The 20,447-nt window shown below is 40.0% G+C and overlaps 1 protein-coding gene across 4 annotated transcripts in view; it reads right to left on the bottom strand.

Moving 5' to 3' along the window:
• Positions 1–396: 396 nt before the first annotated feature.
• sept12 (septin 12) overlaps positions 397–20,447 on the bottom strand; it is a 50,645-nt gene continuing 30,594 nt past the window's right edge. For all 4 annotated transcript variants that reach the window (XM_044099114.1, XM_044099115.1, XM_044099118.1 and 1 more), the window contains 9 exons: positions 16,254–16,649; positions 14,236–14,364; positions 11,426–11,507; positions 9,936–10,073; positions 7,220–7,337; positions 6,697–6,792; positions 6,362–6,458; positions 4,966–5,017; positions 397–2,210 (listed from right to left, as the gene is read on the bottom strand). In XM_044099114.1, coding sequence (XP_043955049.1) covers positions 2,048–2,210; positions 4,966–5,017; positions 6,362–6,458; positions 6,697–6,792; positions 7,220–7,337; positions 9,936–10,073; positions 11,426–11,507; positions 14,236–14,364; positions 16,254–16,649 — 1,271 coding nt within the window. In that variant the 3' untranslated portion in view covers positions 397–2,047. The remainder of the gene's footprint in view (positions 2,211–4,965; positions 5,018–6,361; positions 6,459–6,696; positions 6,793–7,219; positions 7,338–9,935; positions 10,074–11,425; positions 11,508–14,235; positions 14,365–16,253; positions 16,650–20,447) is intronic.

The following is a 20,447-nucleotide window of genomic DNA, read 5'->3' as shown; positions in this document are numbered from 1 at the left end:
CAGAGGAGTCTAAAAACAAAGTATGTGTATAGGTTTATGTCTGGTTGAACCATGTGTGCCCAGTTATTTTTTTCACCCTTTTTTTAGGGAGGAATTTATTGTAATCCATAGGGGGGCCCAGGAAATCTTTGGGAACCACTGCATTAAAGTTTGTAGTTGTAAAGTGACAAAATGTGAAAAATTCCCCATCTTTCGTGTTCTACAATTTATCACATACATATAAGAAGTTCTGTCTATAAAAAGTATTTAAATGTATTTTTTGTGTGTTTGAAGAAAATGACAGATAACTAGTTTAACTTTGTGTTCCGTTTTGTAAAATCGGCCAAACTGTTAAAGAAAACATGAAGTACGTGGAAAGCGACTTTTAATCTAGAAACACTGGACAGCTCAAACATGTTGAAAAAGGCAGCTCCCTTTATTAAACACACTTAGTTTTCATGCTACATGTTTCACAGCTATTCAGTCTCAGTAGGAACACAAACACATGGCTTACTAAACACTCATAAAACACTTTCAGAGGATGTTCAATAAGCATAAAATATATATTTTTTTCTTCTACTGTTCACAGATTGGTTTTTCTGACAGAAAACGTTTGATAATGGATGTCCATTTTATGTTTTTTCTCCACCAGGTGGCGCACTGAGCAAAGCTGCAGCTGACCGTCCACTCGTGTTGAAAAGAACCGAAATGAACAAGGATTTGTCTTCAATCCTTAACTTTACTTTCTGTAAAGTTACACTTTAAATTGAACCACAACTGAAAATTGAGAATATTTTCTATTATTTTGGCACTTAAATGTGGACAGCAAGCTTTCTAGAAGCTTTAAAGCTACAGAAGGTAACTTTTATGATTTTTTTTAAATTTTTATTTTTTACATATTTGTTTAAATTCTTACTATGACATGGCATTATAGCATGAGACAGATAATCTGTGAAAAAATTTAGCTCCTCTGCAAACTAGAGACAACCAATCAGAGCCAGGAGGAGGGTCTTAGCGTTGTCAATCATGCTTGTCTACAGACAGCTTCTTCTGCTACAATACAGCTTCTCCCCATCAGTACAGCCTGCCGTGAATGCTAAAGGCTGTCATGGCCACCAATGACGACGTATAAACAGCAGCTAGTTTACAAACATGACTGACAGCGCTAAGCCCCGCCCCCTCGTTCTGATTGGTTGATTTTGGTCGGTGCATTTCGTCAGACGGCAATAGCAGCACATGGATTAGGTGGTGGAGATTGATCTTTTCATAGATTATCTGTTTCATAGCAAACTGTCAGGACATGGTGGCAGATTAAACAATATGTCAAAAAGATATATATATAAAAAAAAAAAAAAAAGTTACATACTGCAGCTTTAACAGAAACACTACTTTGGGCTTAACATTGAACATCACGTCAGAGTCAGCTCCCAGATATGTCCAGTGTGGACATGGAATCCTACAAATCAATACAGCTAGTAAATGATGACAATATTAAGGAAACCGAATCCTACAGTTAAATCTTTTAGTTTGTATACCCTACAGTCAGTTAGCTCTATGGTTAACAGATCAAATTTATGAAATAATGGCAGCCCTTTTTTCAACAACAACAAAACAAATGGAGCTCAAACGACACATGCAGATAATTAATGGCATAATTTGTCAAATTTAAAACTCAGTGGAGAAAAAGTTAAGTTCTTGGCACAGCACGGGGTTCTAACTAATGCTTTATTCACCTGTTTCACACACTGCAACATCCCAACTGAGCATAATTCCACACTGCAAGGCCAACATGTCTGTGGACATCATAATGAAGTGTGTGTTCACCTGGAGACTGAACTACAGCCTCCATTAATCCCGCCTCTCTTTGTCCTCCAAGGTCATCGCTGTGACCTCCCTGTCCAACACATCTAGCTGCAATTCATTTCTTCTATCTTACATCAAAACCTCCCACATTTCTCAGACAAAGTATTCCACTACTTGGTCCCATTGTTAGAAAAACAAAGAAAAAATTCCTCCCGTGCTCTCACGCCTGAGAGCGCTCCGGAGGACAGGGTGGTCGGAGGACGGATCAGAGCTGGCTCTCCGTCTCACATGTGTCGGTCCCGTTCTTCAGGGGCCAGCTGGTCAGAACCAGCTCGCTGAAGTTCATGTTGCTCTCGTTGAGTCGTCGCACGCGGTACGTCTCATAGTGGATGTTGTGGGTCACGTCCTTCAGGTCCTGCAGGTGAGACCTGCGCAGAAAACAGTCGGTGACAATTTCACCGCTGCGTGGCTCTGATGCGAACTGGTTTCCTGTGAAAAGTGCTGATGTGGAAGTAAGAAAATTTCCTACAGGAAACATCTGAAGCCACAGCCATACTGAGGAGTTCAGCAGGTAGCCCTTAACCCAGTTCAAGTTTTGATATGTGTGCTAAGAATGTGTTCCTCAGTAATGGTTATTCAAACATTTTAGTATAGTAAATGTAAATGTAGTGTTTAATAATGGCTGGTGAATACCAACTCCTTCTTCTTCGTCCAGAAGGTCTGGACTTTTAGCTATTGAGAAACGATTGCTTCATGGAGGCGTGGACTTGTTTGAGATTTAAAATTTTTCCCAGTCACTGACGTTTGTCCGTGACGTATGTGACGCTCCATATCGACGCTATGAAGCTAACCGGAAATCTCCTGTGCTGTAAACAACCGTCCTCCACTGGGAAGAGAGAAGGGCTGATCTGAACGAAGCGGCTGTTCATGTTAATTCAATATTTTGAAGTGTGGCCAACAAAGACTGAACGGCTCCACTCACTTCCTCTGCGGCCATCGCTAAAACTAGAGGAAGACTACAATTCTACAGCAGGGCAGAGAATTAAAGTCATTATTCACAGCTTCTTCTGTTCGCTGATTCACCTGGTAGAAAATCTACCAGAGGGAATCCAAGTAAACGGGAGAAAGCCCAGACTGGGCTTTACGAGAGATTTGACTCCAGTGGAATAGAGCAGGAGTGCATTGACCAAGTTAGATCAATTCTAGCAACATTCAATTGTTTTTTTTTTTTGTTTTTTTTTATAGCATCTCGATTGGAGGATCAAGTTGACAAGAAGTCAACACCTCGTCTCACCTGGAGCCTCATGCATAAAAGACTGCGCAGTTTTCACACTAAAACTTGGCGTACGGAAAAATTTTGAAAAGGGCAGTGCACGAAAAAAATCGGATGCATAAAGCCGCACGGACGAACGTGGCCATGCACCTTTCCTTAATAAATCCTAATATGTGGGAAATATAGAGCCCAGCTGCTGGTCCGCCCTGTCGCCACCCACAAATACATATGTAAATTAGTATAAATACCAGGAAGTCTATCCCCACGTGATGCGATAACCATGGCAACGTCCTTGTAGTAGCAAGGACGTTGCAGTATAACAGTATAACTATTTAATAGCAGCATAACTATTTATAATAATAATAATAATTCAATATTTTATGTAAAATGTTCTTTCGGGGCACAAGGTCATCTCACAAAAACAAAAATAATACATTGAAAGAAATAAAATCCAAGTTAAATAAATAAATAAATAAATAAATAAAGTAAGAGATTGTGCAAATGCCTTTTTGAACAGCAGAGCGTTCAGCGTGTCAGAGAGTCCTTTGAGTGGGAATGTGGACGTTTAATCTAAATAGTAGAATTTTGTGCAGAAGTTGTACACTTGCAGAATAAAGATGTTTTATGTCCATAAGGCGGGCGGCTGGACTGAAGGATGACTGCAGCTGGACCGGTACCGGTACCGCACGGCTTTTTTGCACAGGTATCCAGGATGATCAGTCTGAGCAATGTAAACGCTCATAAACCATCATTAACATTTTCAAGCAGATCAATATGATCGATGTGATCGATCGCTCCCTCTGAATCCTTCCATTGGTGATGGATTGTGGAGACCCAAAGCTCTCCACAGTTACGTTGTGGCGTGTAATTGTAACACAGCGCAAAGATGTGCCCCTTTGCGCAGCTACTTATCTACGTGTGATTGCATACACACCTTGATCACCTTAAAATACCGTAATCAAACCTGTTTGGAGTTAATCTGCTGATCCAACCTTGTTTTCTTTTTTGACCCCATAGATGCATTTCATGCACTCCAGCGCTGGGACCAATGCGTTACATCTTTATGAGACCAAAACTGAGGAAAAGTACTATTTACATTCTAGTGAAGTTTTCACGTCTTTTTATTTTCTTTATTTTGTGTGCTTATCTTTAGCTTATTGTGAGGATAAATGCGGTTCAGTTTTATCGTTTACGTTTAAACAATAAAATATTACAATCATGAAAAACATCGGGTTTGATGCTTCTTGGTCTAAATAACATTGAATGTCGTCAGGTTTCAGTGGATTTAGGTGAGTTTTGACGCTTTGTAGTTTGATATTGTCCACAGGAAAAGTTTGCGTGGCTGCCACACATTTTCACAGCAGCAAAAAAGTGTGCTTGTATTTACACAAACTTTGATGCAAAGTTAATTTTTATACATGCCGACTTGTGCGTAAAATATTCCGCCGCACATTTTTTGTGCGCATACAGGCTTTATACATCAGGCACCGGGTCATTTGGAAAAAAGTTTTTAAAAAATCCATACCTAGCCTTTACCAAAAGTTGTTTTGTGATTATGCCGTCAAAATTAAACTTTCTAACCTGTAAACCGTCTCTATGACAACCTCCACTCAGATGTGCTGCTTAAGAAGCTCTGCTTCCAGGTTTCACTTTAGTGCCGTGGTTAAACTATTTCATCTCTATAAAGTTAGTCATTTTCTCAATAAGCTCACTTAACGCATGTGAAGTTGAGCCATAGTGACTATTAGTGAATAACTGGCAAGTTTTTCCTTACAATAATTTTTAATAATTTCATAATCTCCAGATTTACACAACCGTAAATCTGGGCAATTTTCATGCTATCGGGAAACTGACCATTTAATAAAGATAAATTCCTTTCAGATAAAGACCAGCAGTAAAGTCAGACTCACCTGACAAGAAGATCTCTCAGGTTTGCAAACTCACAGTGAGCCACATTTTCAACTGCATGAAAAGAAAACAACAGATTAGCTCTCATCATTATCAGTTCCATCCTTTAATACACCAGATGTTTGGAACTTGTCCTCCATAACATCCAGTCTAGCTTTTGAATTGCTTTAGTTACATCAGATAATTCAATACACATAAAAAGACAAACAACAAGCCTTTCCTGCTTTAAGCTTTACGATTAGCGCCAAGTGTTTTGAATATCCGTCCACATGCTTCTCACATCAGTTTGCTGTAATGTTGGCCCATTACTCCAGACAGAACTGCTGTAACTTGGTCTGTTAGGAACTAATCTGGCAGCATCCTTAGAGTCATTCATGTGGAAAACCTATTTGTCTCCCTGGTGCTTTGAGGTGTTGTTTTGATATTTCCACACAGAGTTCTTTCCTCATGCGGTCATCTATGCTGTGAAGCCCACCAGTCCCTCATGAAGCTAAACAGCCTCCCACCATGATGCTGCCACCTCCTTAACTGTTAACAATGCTCATGGCAGTCAAATATTTCCATTTAGTTTAATCAGATGTCCTCAAAATATTAAAATACTTTCATTTGCAAGCTGTGATTTGTAATTTCTTTTGGAGTGGTGTCTTCTTCATGTCAGAGTGACCTTTCAGCTCATGTTGGCACAGGAAGTGATGATAACATTTTATTTGAAGGGCTGCGCATAAGACTGAGATAATACTATCACAAACATGAAGGAATCTTTATGAATGTTGTCACAAAGTGTCGTTCGGCAAATAATGACACTTTTAATGCAAAGCTGACATTTTTAATTGACTTTTAATGAAAGTTTTTTTGGGGGTTTTTTTCCCCCATTTTTTTCTCCGAAGAGTTTTTGTGGCGCTAGTGGACCGGGAGTCGAACCCGCAACGTCCGCGTCGAGGACTAAGGCCTCCAAACATGGGGTGTGCTAACCCCCTGCGCCACCACAGCACGCCCCTTTAAAAATGAAAGTTTGAAAGGAATTTTGAATTAAAGACTTCATTATTTCCTGAATAAAGCAAAGTTGACACTTGCGTAAATCATATATAATTTTCCAGAATTTTGGCACCTGGAAGAAAACCCAAAAAATCACCACCCCCACTGACTTCACCACCGCTTCTCTGCTTTAGTTGAACTTTGACTTTTCTGTTTCTAACCTTCACAGAGCAGTTCTGATAGAAGAGTATTTTCCCATCATTAAAGCAACTCTCAAGAAATCCACAAAACAATCTGCAGTCTAGAAGGAGCAGCTGGTAAAGCTGTTGAAGTCTGCCACGCCAAAACAAGGATCCTGATGTTTTTACCACAGACAGTATGAGGCCTAAACCTTAAAAACAGGCCTGGAATCATTGAACTCACCTTCAATGATTCCCCACTTCGTCTTCCGGCCCAGCACCTTGTTTCCATTCACCTGGTGCTCCTTGTCAGTTCCCACAACAGCAAAGGGAATGCTTTCCTGGAAAAGTCATTGGTTATTCTGTTAAGACAATCTCCATAGAAACAAGTCAACAGAAAACTGAAATACTTGGTCCTATTGTTGCTGTTATGGCCATTGTACTCAGTTTGATCGCTCAGAAATGATAAAACGTCTGTTCTGACAGCCAGTCCTGAGCAACAAGCATGCACTGTCCTGAAATCAGGCCAATTCTTCATCCGTACTTCCTGTGGGCCATTTTAAGGCCCAGAATCCTCACCCTGATTCTGTCGTTGAGAAGGCGCTCCTCTGGATCTTCATCATACTCTCTCTGGGGGTAAACATGAATTTCATTGGATGTCAAGTCTTTCCTTATCTGCAAAAGGAAAAAAAAAAAGTCAATCATTCAACAAACGCTGCATGCTTCAGGTTAACTTTTTGGAATAGTGTTAATGAAGCTTCCTTCTTTTACACATGATGGTCTTCATGCTCTCCTCAACGTTAACGAGACAAACATTTAGGACATTTTTCAAACTCACATTTTCACCATGTTATTCTCACATTTATTAGTGCCATAGCTCTAAACTAAATATTTAATTCAATGTCACTTTAATTCACTTCAGTCAGAGTATGCTAGATCAGAGTATGAGTTTGTCCCAGAAATTATTGCGATAAATGATAAAATTGTCCTTTTGAGACCATTTTCAAATTTAACGTTAACATGAGTTAGAAACGAGGCGAAAATAAAAAGATTTGAGTAAAAAGACTCGGACTGCGTGTATGTACAGAGTGCGATGCCTCACCCTTTCTTTAAATTCCTGTCTCTCTTCTACGGTGAGTGTGTCTGCTTTAGCGATGACAGGCACAATGCTCACTATCTTCCCCAGCCTCTTCATGAACTCCAGGTCGATGGGGCGCAGCCTGCAAACACAGAGTCCAGATGGAGTGTCACAAAATCACACACTTCAAATCCTTTTACTGCGATAGATCAACACAGAGCAAACAGTTGTGAAGTGGGAGGAAAAGACTAAATGGTTTTTGAAGCTCTTTTTTTCACAAATAAAAACCTAATAGATGTTCCAGCTGAAAAAAGAATTCCAACAACATGATGCTGCCACCATAATGAGTCATGTTGACTTTTTGAAAAACTCTGGGTGTTTTTTTTTATTTTTATGTGACAACAAATGACAGACTGACCTAATTCACTATTGTGAGTTTAATGGGAACTTGGGGTTTGATCACACAAGCGGGACGGTCATGAATCGATTGCAAATTATTTGTAATCGATCGAAATGATTATTTGTCCTTTTGAGACCATTTTCTACCAATATGCCATAGCTCTAAACTAAATATTTAATTCAATGTCACTTTAATTCAATGCGCTCTTGAATAAAAATTCAAGAGCGCCCTCTCAAAGATCAATAATCTTTAATATCCAAATAACATTTAACACTGGAACTGGATGACATTTTAAACATCCAAAATCAATAAACAAAATAAATATGACTATTTAAGCAGTTTATGCAGTCTCCGCTAAACAAAATTGTGCTTCAGCTCACATTGATCATTGCACTCAGAGAAAACAGACAGAATTACCAGTTAGAACTTTGGTCAAATAAAATAGTGTAGGCCAACTACTTTGTACTGTCAAACTGTCAGAATGGGCTTTTCAACAACATTAAAGGGCAGCATCTTCAGTGAGCTCCACAAAGAAGCATGAAAATGGAATTTATTGCTCCTATTTTAAATGATCGCGCAATTAACTGATTTATTGCTTATTGTGACAGGCTTACACACAAACTCTCACCCCACTGTGTCACACACAGGATCCCAGATCCCAACAATCATACAATGCATGCAGGATTTATGTGACGGATGAGATGGAAAATACAATAATGGTGGTGTTCCAACTTTTCTGCTTCTGTCTTGAAGCCTCTGCTGAAGTGCAGCACAGAACTCTGTGGCAGAAAGCCACTGGCTAATGCTTTGGCTCCTTAAAAGAACTCAAACCTCACTTCAAATATCCCAGTTTGAGAGCATCCGCCTCACAGACCAGCCCTTCTTCACCCAGTTCCTTCAGACTAGCCAGCAGCAATTAGCAAACACCTGGTGGAACTGAGCATCTGCTGACCTCATAATAGCAGCTACTTCTCAGTGGTAAAACTAATCAGTCAGACTGATCAGTCGGGTTTGAGCTCATCAGAGTGCTCAGAAAGAGCAGGGGTTTTTAAAGAGACAGAGGCCCAATTTCAAGGTAAGTTAGGAAGTCAAATTTCGTTTTAAGTAATATTTGATACATACAGAATCTTTATAACAACTGAAGTTAACATAGTTATTTGACTGAGCTATAAAATGGCACTGTGTGTCTGGAAATCACACAATACTGCCCCTTTAAAAAAACGTTGACGTAACTAGACATTGTTGTGATTTGGCCCATTGAATAGAATCCACACAAAATACTTCAGTAGAGTCTGCAACATGGCTACAGGCAACAAAATATACACTTATTTAAGATATGTGACCTTTGCAATTTGATCTTCCAAAGAATGAAAAAAAAAAAAAAACAGTAACAATTTGAAGCAAAAATGATTTTAAACACACTCAGTAGAGGCTACACTGCAGGAGGAAACGAGAGTTTGCATGGCTCACGGCTAAACAAGTAGGCGGTACTAGAGAACACATTGTTACAGCTCAGTGTTATTTATGTCAACATGTACATTGTGATGAACTCAAACCCGACTGATTAGTCTGACAGAACTGTGGTAGGTGACTGCAAAGTATGTGTTGCTTAGGTTTGGAATAGACTGCAGTGTAACAATAGAACATTCAAAAAGACCCTGGATAAATCTAAAAAAAAAATGATTGAAGTGAAGGCATCTTTCTCTTAAAAACTAATTTCCTTAAGTGCCATTGTCTGCAACTTCTGCAGAGAAGTCTGATTGGATGTTTAGTCGGACCAGAGGTGGTGGGATGGGGACGTGATGCGTTCACTGAATCAGATATCTCTCAAAAGTTCAGAATTATTGTTTTCAGCAGTTGGCTTCTTCTTGTTCAGAATTATGACCCATCTCTCACGTCAAAGATATAAAAGTCAGATAAACTGTGACGTAAAGAAAACAATGTGATTCATTGGTTGGTTCCCCATTTGGAACTGACAATTGTTCTGTTCAGTCATGGGTTCCATATGGGCAAAAAAAGCGGACTTGGGTCTGATTTCCCTGATGTGAACGAAGCCTTTGATCACAAGCTTGTCCTTTCACAATCCAAAGTGTCTCATCTTATTCTTGCCACTGAGTTGTTTTCTCTGACTCACTCTGAAAGCAGGTGAGTAAGTCGTCCCTGGGGTTATGCGTGGAATCTGTGGTGAAATATAAAGTTCATTTCTGTTTGTAACTGTTTGATGCAACTCAAGGTTTACCCAAACATTTGATCGACTGTCAGCAGCACTAGTAAATCAGGTGTGGTTGGTTCCGGTGGTGAAGGCAGAGCAGAGCGTTGGCCAGCAGCGGCGGTGTTTACCTGTGTCCGGTTGCAGGCAGGAAGTAGATGCAGCAGTGGACTCTGCTGTCAGGTATCCTCCTCTTCCTGTTGATGTTCAGCTCCTCCCTCAGGTATTTCTCATACTGCTCGTTGACGTACTTCACTATGGGCTCCCAGCTGGAGAATGGGTGCCAGAGAAGGGTCAGCGTGGGATTATTATATTTTTATTTATTGTTGACAAATTACAACAGAACTAAAATCAATATTAATCATCCCGTCTAATGATGTGTGATTGCAAAACGTCGAACTCTTTTGCTGGGCCACCGTAAAACTGAATAAGAAATTCAGAATATGAACATTTTCTAGGCATAAGTTATCCTAATTGTAGAAAACAGGCCCATTGGGTGATTTTCAGGACAATTTGCCTCCAATATGAAAGTCAAAAATCTACAAAATCCACGTAACCAGAAGTGACAGAAAACCTCCTGACCAAAAGCTCCTCTGATTTCTAAACAAAAACAACAAAAAAATCTTGTTTGATTTTTAAATCCAGCAACAAAAACTCATTAAACAGGAAGTTTCATTGAAGCCATGGTAACCTTCCCAGTGGATATTTTGTTTGGTTTAAAATGATCCATTTTGATGTGTGTATTTTCATAAATAGGGTGCATTTGGCTTGCCAGAAGAAGAGTTGATTCCTAGATGAAGCTTAAATATTTATCTGTCTTTTGTATCAAAATGAATTATTAGAGACAGACGAGCACAGATTTCAGGGAAATAGATCAGGAATAAAGTCAGGACTTCCTGTTTACAGTCTTACAGTCCTGTTAGAAAGATGAGCACATGACAAAGGAGCATAACCTCTCTGAGTCCCACTCGTGATTTTTAATGGGTTTACTATCATTCTTTCCATTTCCTGTTCTATATATTTTTTTTTATCGAAACAAATTAAAACTCACTTCCTCACCTGCTGTCGTCAGCGCAGGATGATCTCTGTGTCATGAGGACGACTTACAGAGTCGTCCTCATGACACAGATACACACTTTGGCTTATTAATTTCATGAAAACATATTTTGGGTCTTATTAATAATAAGATCAATAATAACTGGGAAATGCAATTCATGTTTCCTATCAGGTCAAGTTTATAAGTGCAGCACATTTCAGCAACAAGGCAGTTCAAAGTGCTTCATGTCATAAAAACATCACCAATTATGAGACAATTAATAAACATTACATTTTATCAAATGCCATCATCAAAATCATCAAGCAGACATACATCAAATATATTGATCGATGTTCCACTTACAGATAATCAAAGGCAGCTCCGATCAGCTGCGTTTTAAACTGTTATTTAAATAAACTCAGTGTTTCGGCTGCTTTCTAGACGTTTGTTCCAGATTGGAGGAGCATAGAGAATAATGTTTATCCACCGGTGTCCCACAGGGTTCTATGCTAGGTCCAATTCTCTTTTGTTCATATATGATTTGCTTCCTGGTTACTGAGTGTCCTGGTTTGTTTCCATCCTCACCAGTTCTCATTGTTAATCTGGTCCCCGAACCCAGGAGTGTCGATCACCGTCAGCTTCATCTTCACCCCTTTTTCTTCAATCACTGCAAAGAACAGATCAAATGGATGATCCACAACGCCATGGATTCAGTTTTGCTTACCAGAAATAGACATTTTAGGCTTTATTTGCACAGTAAGTGTGAGGAAGGACTGAAAATCTTTAAACCTTTCAGTTTTAAAGATTGTTCCCAGGAGTTTTCCTTGATATTGCTGATACACACTCATACACACTCGAGAGGAAATCCTCTCGCTCAGTGACTGTGTGGAATCAGCTTGCTTTCATTTTACCGACTGGAGTAATAGATTGAACTTTACTGCACTGATCTGTACATCTTTGAGTCTGTGACTGGATTCTATAAACGTCCAGACTGAATTATCAGCATTGTCACACAGGTTCACCTTGACATGTACAGAGATGGAACCGTTTAACGGACTGTAATCGAAGCTTAACTTGCTGGCTAATAGGCTGATTTTAAGCCAGAGGTCTCTGTGTGATGACAGGATCTAATGTTCCTTCACTGAGTCAGAGTAAATGTGTGTGTGTGGGGGTGTGTGTGCGCACGCTGGAGAGTGTTTGAGGAAAACTAAGCAGGTAAAGACTATCATTTAGAGCTTAAGTCGTTGTTGAGTAAAGCACACAGGAATCTCCTCTTATCGGAAGCATGACAGCAAACATCTGGAAACAGAGCATTCAGAGTTTCACTAACCTGTAATAAAGTAGGCCTTTGTTGTTGCCATTACAGAGACGCATTTAGTTTCATTGGAAACAAAAGCATGCGTCTTCTGGTTGTGTGTGGACGTGTGTTTACTTGTACATACTCTCTGTAAATGTACACTTTCACAATGTTTGCCAACAAACGGAGGTCATTTTCCCAGTCCTCACGTGTTTTGTAGTTCTACTGGGCTCTACTAGTCAGAGACACGGCGAGAATGAACTCATGACTATGGTTGGAGGTAGAGAGAGAAACAGAGACAGAGAGAGAGAGTAAGAGTTAGAGAAAAAGAGAGAGAGAGAGAGACCTTGGAAGGTGACTTCATGCAACCGTGCACACTAATGTGTTTTAGCAAAAACATGCTTTTATTGTGAACACCGTCTCCATCCTCATCAACACCAAAGACTACTGCCTCTACTGTAAGGATCCCGCTGATGGAAACGATGGAAAAAAAATCACTAATCACTCCTCGCTTTATTTTAATGCCAGAGTTCATGGGAGTTCAATGTGCAGCTTTTCTATACCCCAGCTGGCTGAGCAGTACTGCCAACATTAACAATCCTTTAAATGCCAACAGAAGTAGAAATTTGGTTTCTGTATTGTTTCCATTTCTCTCCTCCTGGCAGCATCCAGTGAGCATTTCCTATGTTGAAAATACATCTAAACAAATCTAAATGTACCTGAGACGTCTACAGTAAAACCGCTGTGCATCTGGACTTTTTTTTTGTTTTTTTTTTAGCAGATGTAGAAATGTTTTAACCAAAACTGAGCTGTTTGCAAACTCAGAACTTCACAACTACAACCAAGTTTATGAAGTGGTAATCAGTTTTTCAGTGATTCCTCTGGGTTCTGTTCACAGCCCTCTGTAAATCAGATACTTCTTTGGATTGTTGGAGTTAATCATCTTGGCAGAGAACCAACTCACCGTTAAAAGAAAAGCGTTTATCAACCACCATCGGTGGCTATGCTAACTAGACTTGAAACTTTCCTTTTTGCTATCAAAAAGGAAAGTTTTTGATAGCGCTGATAGGTCAACTGGCTCAGGTTATCCTCAGCTATTACTGTAGTTATGCTCATTTTTCTGGTTAGAATTGGACTGCTCAGTATTGGATTGGGGCGCCCCTAGTGGATTCTTTGTGAAACAGATTCACTGACTCATGCAGAGGCTTGGTGAGAAAAGGTGCATATTTTTAAAAACTGTCTGTGGTGTTTATGTGTGGTCCTGACTCTGCTTCTGTTAAATTTTAAATATAAGCTGAAGAAGTTCATAACAAAGAGGAAACGATGAACAACGTCAAAGAGAACCTGAACTGCAACTGTTTGAGAGGTGGGCTGTCAATTCAGCCTGAGATTTTTTTTTTTATCTGAATCTGTGTTCATTCCTTGTGAACCAAGCTGTTACAATTCATAAGTGTCCATTTGTAAAATGATTTTACAAACTATTACTTCAGAAAACTACTCCCTTACACCTCTTCCCGCATATTCAGACGATTCTTTGAACGTTCAAAGCTTAGTACACATCCACGGTTAAACAGACGTGTCTTTCAACATCCAGCCCACGGTGGGATTCCTGCTTATGACACAGGGAAAAGGGATGTGAAAGCAGGATGTGAGAGCTGCCTCTGAATAGATCAGTGGACATAAATGATTCACGGGGGCCAGAACAAAGGCAAGGAACACAACACAAACAAATAGTACTGCTTTCCTCAGGTCGACTTTCTGAAGAGTGTTAGCGGAAACACTGAAGCAGCAGGTGTTATCTGTAAGTGTGTGTATGTGTGCCTGCTGTGCGTTTGTTTGTAATACCTTGTGGAGACCATTTTTCTGACACATACTACGTTGTGGGGACCGAAGCCTGGTCCCCACAAGGTGAAACACTGTTTTTGGGTCAGGAGTTTGATTTAGGACTAAAGTTTGACTTGAGTTTTGGTTAGGGTTAGAATAAGGTTTAAGCTGAAGAAATGAATGGAAGTCAATGAAAAGTCCCACAAAGGTAGCCACACAAACATGTGCGTGTGTGTGTGTGTGTGTGCGTGTGTGTGTGTGTGTGTGTGCTCACCGTGACTGACTGCATGCAGTTTGACTGTTTTGGATATCTTCTCTTCGTAGTCAGGTGTGCAGGACTTCCGGCTGACTTTTGACTTGAACAGAGTGTTGACGAGCGTAGACTTCCCCAGTCCACTCTGACCTGCAAACAGAAGCCGTTCAGCCTCCGCTCTGATAAAACCATCTTTCCACACGGCCTTGGGTGCACATTTATAGAATTACATGTGGAGAAAAAATAGAATAAAAGGCTGGTGCAGCAGAACAGAGATACCAAGATAGCAAATCCGGGTTCAATCACAGCCCTCCGTGACCTGATTTATCAACACTAAACTCACCAGGCAAATAAAAAAAAAACAAAGTATGCATGTGGGTCAGGAAATGTTGCATAAAACAACAGGCAGCCTAAATGTGAGTGATGTCTGAAAAGAATAACTTGTGCACATTTGGATAAGTTTCAGTTAAACAGCAGAGGAAGTGTAGACCATCTAAACTTTGTGTAGAGCAGGAAAGTGCGAATCGGGCCAGCAGCTTTCTAAACCACTTCCTCACAGAGTCACACTTCCTCTTTCTATATGAAAAGTGAAATAATCTGTTCGCAAGTAGAAGGCACAGCAGCACATAGCAGAGCATGCACATTCAAATAAAAATACACAGTAGGTCATATTATACATAATTCCAACTTTACCAGATATTCCTATTTTGTTTATATAAACTCCAGAAATTATGACCAGATCTCTGTAAATTTGTCATAGCATCCCATTGTGCTGCGTCTTATTTTTTCTAAATGTACCATGAATCACATCTCTTTAATCCAACTATCAAGAGCAGAAGGTTTGTTAGACAACTAAACGTACTTAATGAGGCTGGTTAGCTTTATAGCATCAAACTAGCGCTTTACAAATATTGGCCACTGGGGAAAAATTAGAACCTCAAAAGAGTTCACAGCTCCAGGAAGTAATCGGTTCTCTGTGAAATAAAGCACAGAACAAGCAGCTAGTTTTTACCAGGCTACTGCAGTAGAGCACCTTTCAATAAACCTTTCTTAGTTTGGAGTTTACCTGAATTTGGCACTGTTCAACGAAACAAATCATGATAATTAGAGATATCCCCAACAATCAGAAAACAACTTCTCCCCTCTGTTCTCCCATCTATCATATTTCCTGCAGAACTTTTATGTTTCTGGATGTTTTTTTCTTCACCCTAACGAGCGTCCAATGAACTGCCACCAAACTGTTGCTAATGCTAACCAAGCTCTGCACTGGTGGCACCACAGTTCTGTAGAGGAGCTTAATGGACATCCTAAAATCTACATCACTGCAGCTTAGCCTCTCATTTTGAAGCCCTGAATGTTTTGTTCTCTTTCAGTGGCAAAATTCTCACACTGCAAAACCACCAAGTATTTTTGGTCCACTTTCTATTGCAAATATTTTAGTACAATTGAAATAAGACAAGACATACTTACAAGTAACTTTTTAGCGGATGTGAGAGCTTGTTTTATGTCAATAATTACTTAATATTGATTAAAAAAGGTACTAGTTCCACTGACAGATTAGGAACAAGACCTTCACCCATATTTGACCAAAGATTCTTGGTAAGATTTTGTGTTTTTGCAGTGTAGCAGCAGTTTCCTCCATGTGAGACCATTTTGATGTCGAGTGATAACTGGCAGCACACTTTCTTTTTAGATATCTATCGCCACCACAAAAAGAGCAACACTTCAAACACTCTGTCTCTCTGTTATAGCGACTGGCTGGCTAAATAAACTGACAGAGTGATTTCAGCTGCACAAGTTTAATACTTCACCTGCACTGATGATGTTATGTTATCATTTTGTGTCTTGATATAATCAGTAGTGCAAAGTCTCCAAAACACAACATTTAAATTGTGTTTCAGTCGTAATGAGCATTTTTCTCATTGTAAGGACTGACATCATTTATTGGTCAAGACTTTGATAACACTAGTCCTAGTTCAAACTTTTATTCTCTTCTATATGAATATATGTGGCTTTATGTTTGTGTGTTGTTTACTCACCGACCACCATAATGTTGAACTCAAAGCCAGCCTTCATGGTCTTGCGCCTCATTTGGTCCAGAACCACCTCGATGCCCACGTAACCAAACAGGTCGGTGCCTCGGATGAAGCTGGTCTGGAAGCCGGGGACGGACTGGCGAAGCTCCATCTGCACCTCGGCCTCCAGCTCTAACTCTTTCTTGGTCTCTTCGATTCCCATTCCCTTCTCCTTGCCGATCTCCTCTGGCTCTGCATGCTCCTCCTCACGCTGACCCTTTTCTGACCTGGAGGTCTGGATGTTTTGGTGTTCGTGGTTCTTGCCTTCATCCACTTGCTCGTCTCCCATGATGACGCTCTCCTTATCCCCTCTCTCCTCCATCAGGCTCGGTGGGGCTGTCAGCAACTTTCTTGCAGGTTCTGAGAACATGGAACACAGAAATATGAATTTGATTTTCTGATGCAGTTAACTCAAGAACAAGATTGAAGGAGAAATAAGAAAAATGGTGTGTGAAAATAAAAGTCCTCCCCAAGTAACCGTTGATAAAAATCAACTAATTGCACATAAACTGGATTCAAGAATGAGATTTGTGATGATGAAACGATGCAAAAATGAATTAGCTGCCACACAGCATCAACATGTGTTATTTAAATTCTCTCTATTTGTCAAGTCTTTTTACCATACTGTCATTTTTTATATGTCATATTTTCCAAACCGTTACTCAAGTGAATGTGATGTAATAGTAAAAGTTACACCCAATGATTACAATTATCTATTTGTGATCATCAACACCGTGATCCAAATTATTATATAAGTGATATTTTCTCAGATTTTCCTAACTGGTCAATGCAAATGATGGTCAGTATAGTTTTAAAGTCATAAACACACTGAGTTACATGTTAACATAGAACCTTCTTTGATATCACAGCACAATTCTTGATCCATTCAACTTGTGAGTTTGTTGAAAGTTTCTGCTTGAATTTCTCTGCAGGATGTCAGAAAACCTTCCCAGAGCTGCTGGTTTGATATGAACTGCTGCTTGAGGAAACTCCAAAGGTTATCAATAGGGTTGAGGTCAGAGGTCAGAGGAGGATGGTGACCACACCATGAGTTTCTCCCCTTTCATGCCCATAACAGCCAATGACACAGTGGTATTCCTCGCAGCATGAGATGGTGCATTGTCATGATGAAGATGATTTTGCTACTGAAGGTTCTGCTCTTTTTTTTTAAACCATGAAAGAAAGTGATCAGTCATAAAGTCCATATACTTTGCTGACCAATGATTCTGTTCTCATGATTTCAGCCCAAAGCATGACTCCACCACCTCCTTGCTGACGTCAATTTAATAGCACAACAAAAAAAATTATCTTTATTATCTTTAAATCCAATTTGCAAAATAATGTGGAACACGGTGTAGTGTTTGAACACAGAAGATGAAGATAAAAACACTAGCGCATGGCTAACAGCTCTCAGCACCATTAGCATACGGTGTAAACCGTTTACAGTAAACGTCACAAAGAGGGAAAGTTTAAAGAGTCAGTTCTTTTCCAATCTCCTGTAACTATGAAAATGTAGAAAATAGCAAAGCAGCATGCTCATGTTGTAATTTTAAAATGGTTTATAAGTTTCAGGTACAAAAATAATTCCTGTAAATTGACTTTAAAATGAGAAATAAACGACACCCATCCCACACACAATCCATTTCTTTGAGGCCGTTTCAGGAATTTGGTATCAGTGTTCTGAGTCAGGGTGTTTTTAAATCGTTCTCTTTTTCATCTCCAGAGGAGTTTTTGTTCTAATGACAGCTTTGCAGAAAATCCAAAACGGTTTTAAAGTTCTAAAAGAGGCAAGATTTATGGCTCCAGTAGCCAAGTTTATGTTTAATTGGACAATGACACACACACAGGTAAAGAGCAGCTATAATTAGCCTCCCTGGGCTTAGAGTGTGTTCACACACAGCAGCAGCATGCTGCCTCGCAGGACTTAGTTGAATGAAGCCTATCGGCTCCGGTCTGCGTGTGACTGCAGGTATCTGTCTGTGCTGTAAGAGGATTGGACGGTGCTGACAACCCCCCAACCCCCACACTTCCTCCCTTTGAGCTCCCGCTGTATGTTCCTGCAAATACACCAACAAAGTCATGTAGCATGACTGGCACGTGTGTGTACTGTGACTCAACAAGATGCGAAAAGCAGCTGTTGCTTTGGCCCACATGCAGCAATGGTGCGCGGTGGAGCACAGAGGCCGCTGACCGATGTCAGTCCGCATGATTTAATCAGCTATAAATATCCGCGCGCACACAGAACAGAACTAATCCTGCTGAGTCCAAACAGACAGACGCACTCGGACAATGATGCAGCTTCACACAGGAACGATTTGAGAGAAAAAGGATTCATTCTGATTCTCAAACATCTCGCTGCTAATCGACGACTGAGACAGGGGTCGCTGGTTAAATAGGAATAATGACTTCAGAGTGAGTTATGTGCATTAGAAAAATACAGCAGATATGTTTTCATACAGGGTGCAAACACACAAAATCTTACCAAGTACTTTGGTCTAGTTTCTAGTGAAATATCTTATTCAATTTGAAATTAGAAAAAAATGAACTCAGAAGATTATGAGACATTTTTTTCTGCTGTTGTGTGTATAATTAATGCTTCCTATAGCTCAGGGGTGTCAAACTGCAGTCCTCGAGGGCCGCTGTCCTGCAACTTTTAGATGTGCCTCCGCTGCACCACACCTGAATAGTATAATTAGGTCATTAGCAAGGCTTTGGAGAACTGGTCTACACAAGGAGGAGGTAATTAAGCCATTTCATTCCAGTGTTTTGTACCTGTGGCACATCTAAAAACTGCAGGACAGCGGCCCTTGAGGACTGGAGCTTGACACCCCTGCTATAGCTCATCTTCTTGATTTAAATTATTTTATAACAGTCAAATAAAGGGCACTAGCACCATAAAGTAACACTAATTTGTATGGGTATTGGCCAATAATAGCTGTAAAATTTAATATCGGACTTTAGCCATTCCGTTAAAATAACACCAATATAAAAGGTGCTGGTTTTATATGATAAACCAGTGACAGAACAGCACAATGTCAAATTTGCATTGTCAAATTTGACATTTGTCAAATGACAAACAACGACAATGAGTGTTGTTATTCTCTTAGAGAGCAAATGTCATGCATAAATGTGACATTAAAAATAATAAGTTTAGAGTATTTGGTATTTGGTAGCAGGCTAACTTGACAGATAATACAGTATTTTAATTCCACCTCAGAAAAAGCCATATAGTTTCAGTAAGTAAATACATTAAAAAATATATTGGTATTGATATTGGTTATTAGCCAAATGAGTTGTAGACTATCGGATATCGACCAAACAACCAATATCATGCATCCCTACTAATTTCCTTTGACTTTACGCAGTTGACTTTACGTAGTGTCATCACTAGTCATCGGTGAAAATCCGATGATTTCTTTTTCACCCTCACTGACCGACTGTTGAACTGTTGATTCATTTCTAAGTCCCGCAGTACAGCTGGACGTTAGCAGGTGAAGACGCACTGGAGGACTTATGCTAGCTGTGGAGCGCTTGTATTCTATGTGCAACGCAAATTCCCACTTGTGTTACTGACTGTGCAGACATCTCTCCTTGGCCTTGGCTGACCACACGCATACACACAGCTAGTCAGTCTGCACAACCTCCAAAAAGTGTTGAAGCAAGCTCAGACAGAGCGTACTTCCTCTCATCTTCAATACATTTCTATCACTCTGATGTCTTCAGGTGAATCAGTTTGACTGATTCAAGCAGCCTCAGTCACATGGGTCTTCCCATTTTGAAGCAAGCTGACACACAGTGCACTGAGTCAGAAGCCAGTCTAGTGTCAGGGGGAAACATCACTATCTGTCCCTGAAGAACAGAGATGAAATGCAATCAGCTGCTTCTCACACAAATATATGACTGAATACTATGAAAACTATGACAGTCCACTCAGAAGCTGGAAAAATCAGATTAATTCAACTACAAACTTGAAATTGGGTCGCTGCCTCTTTAAGAAGCTCCTGTTCTTTCTGACTTTCTGCCTTCAGGAAGTTATAACATCAATGCTTCTCATTATGCCATTTACAACCGTTCTTAGGAGCATCAACTGAGAAGTAGTTTCTGTGAAGAGCTCAGTAGATGCGCTGGTGCACAAGGTGTTTGCTAATTGCTGCTGCT

The sequence above is a fragment of the Gambusia affinis genome, linkage group LG19 (genome assembly GCF_019740435.1).
Source record: "Gambusia affinis linkage group LG19, SWU_Gaff_1.0, whole genome shotgun sequence".
Lineage (NCBI taxonomy): Eukaryota > Metazoa > Chordata > Actinopteri > Cyprinodontiformes > Poeciliidae > Gambusia > Gambusia affinis.
Note: the sequence above shows the minus strand (reverse complement) of the source record. Positions and strands in the feature narration are given on the sequence as shown.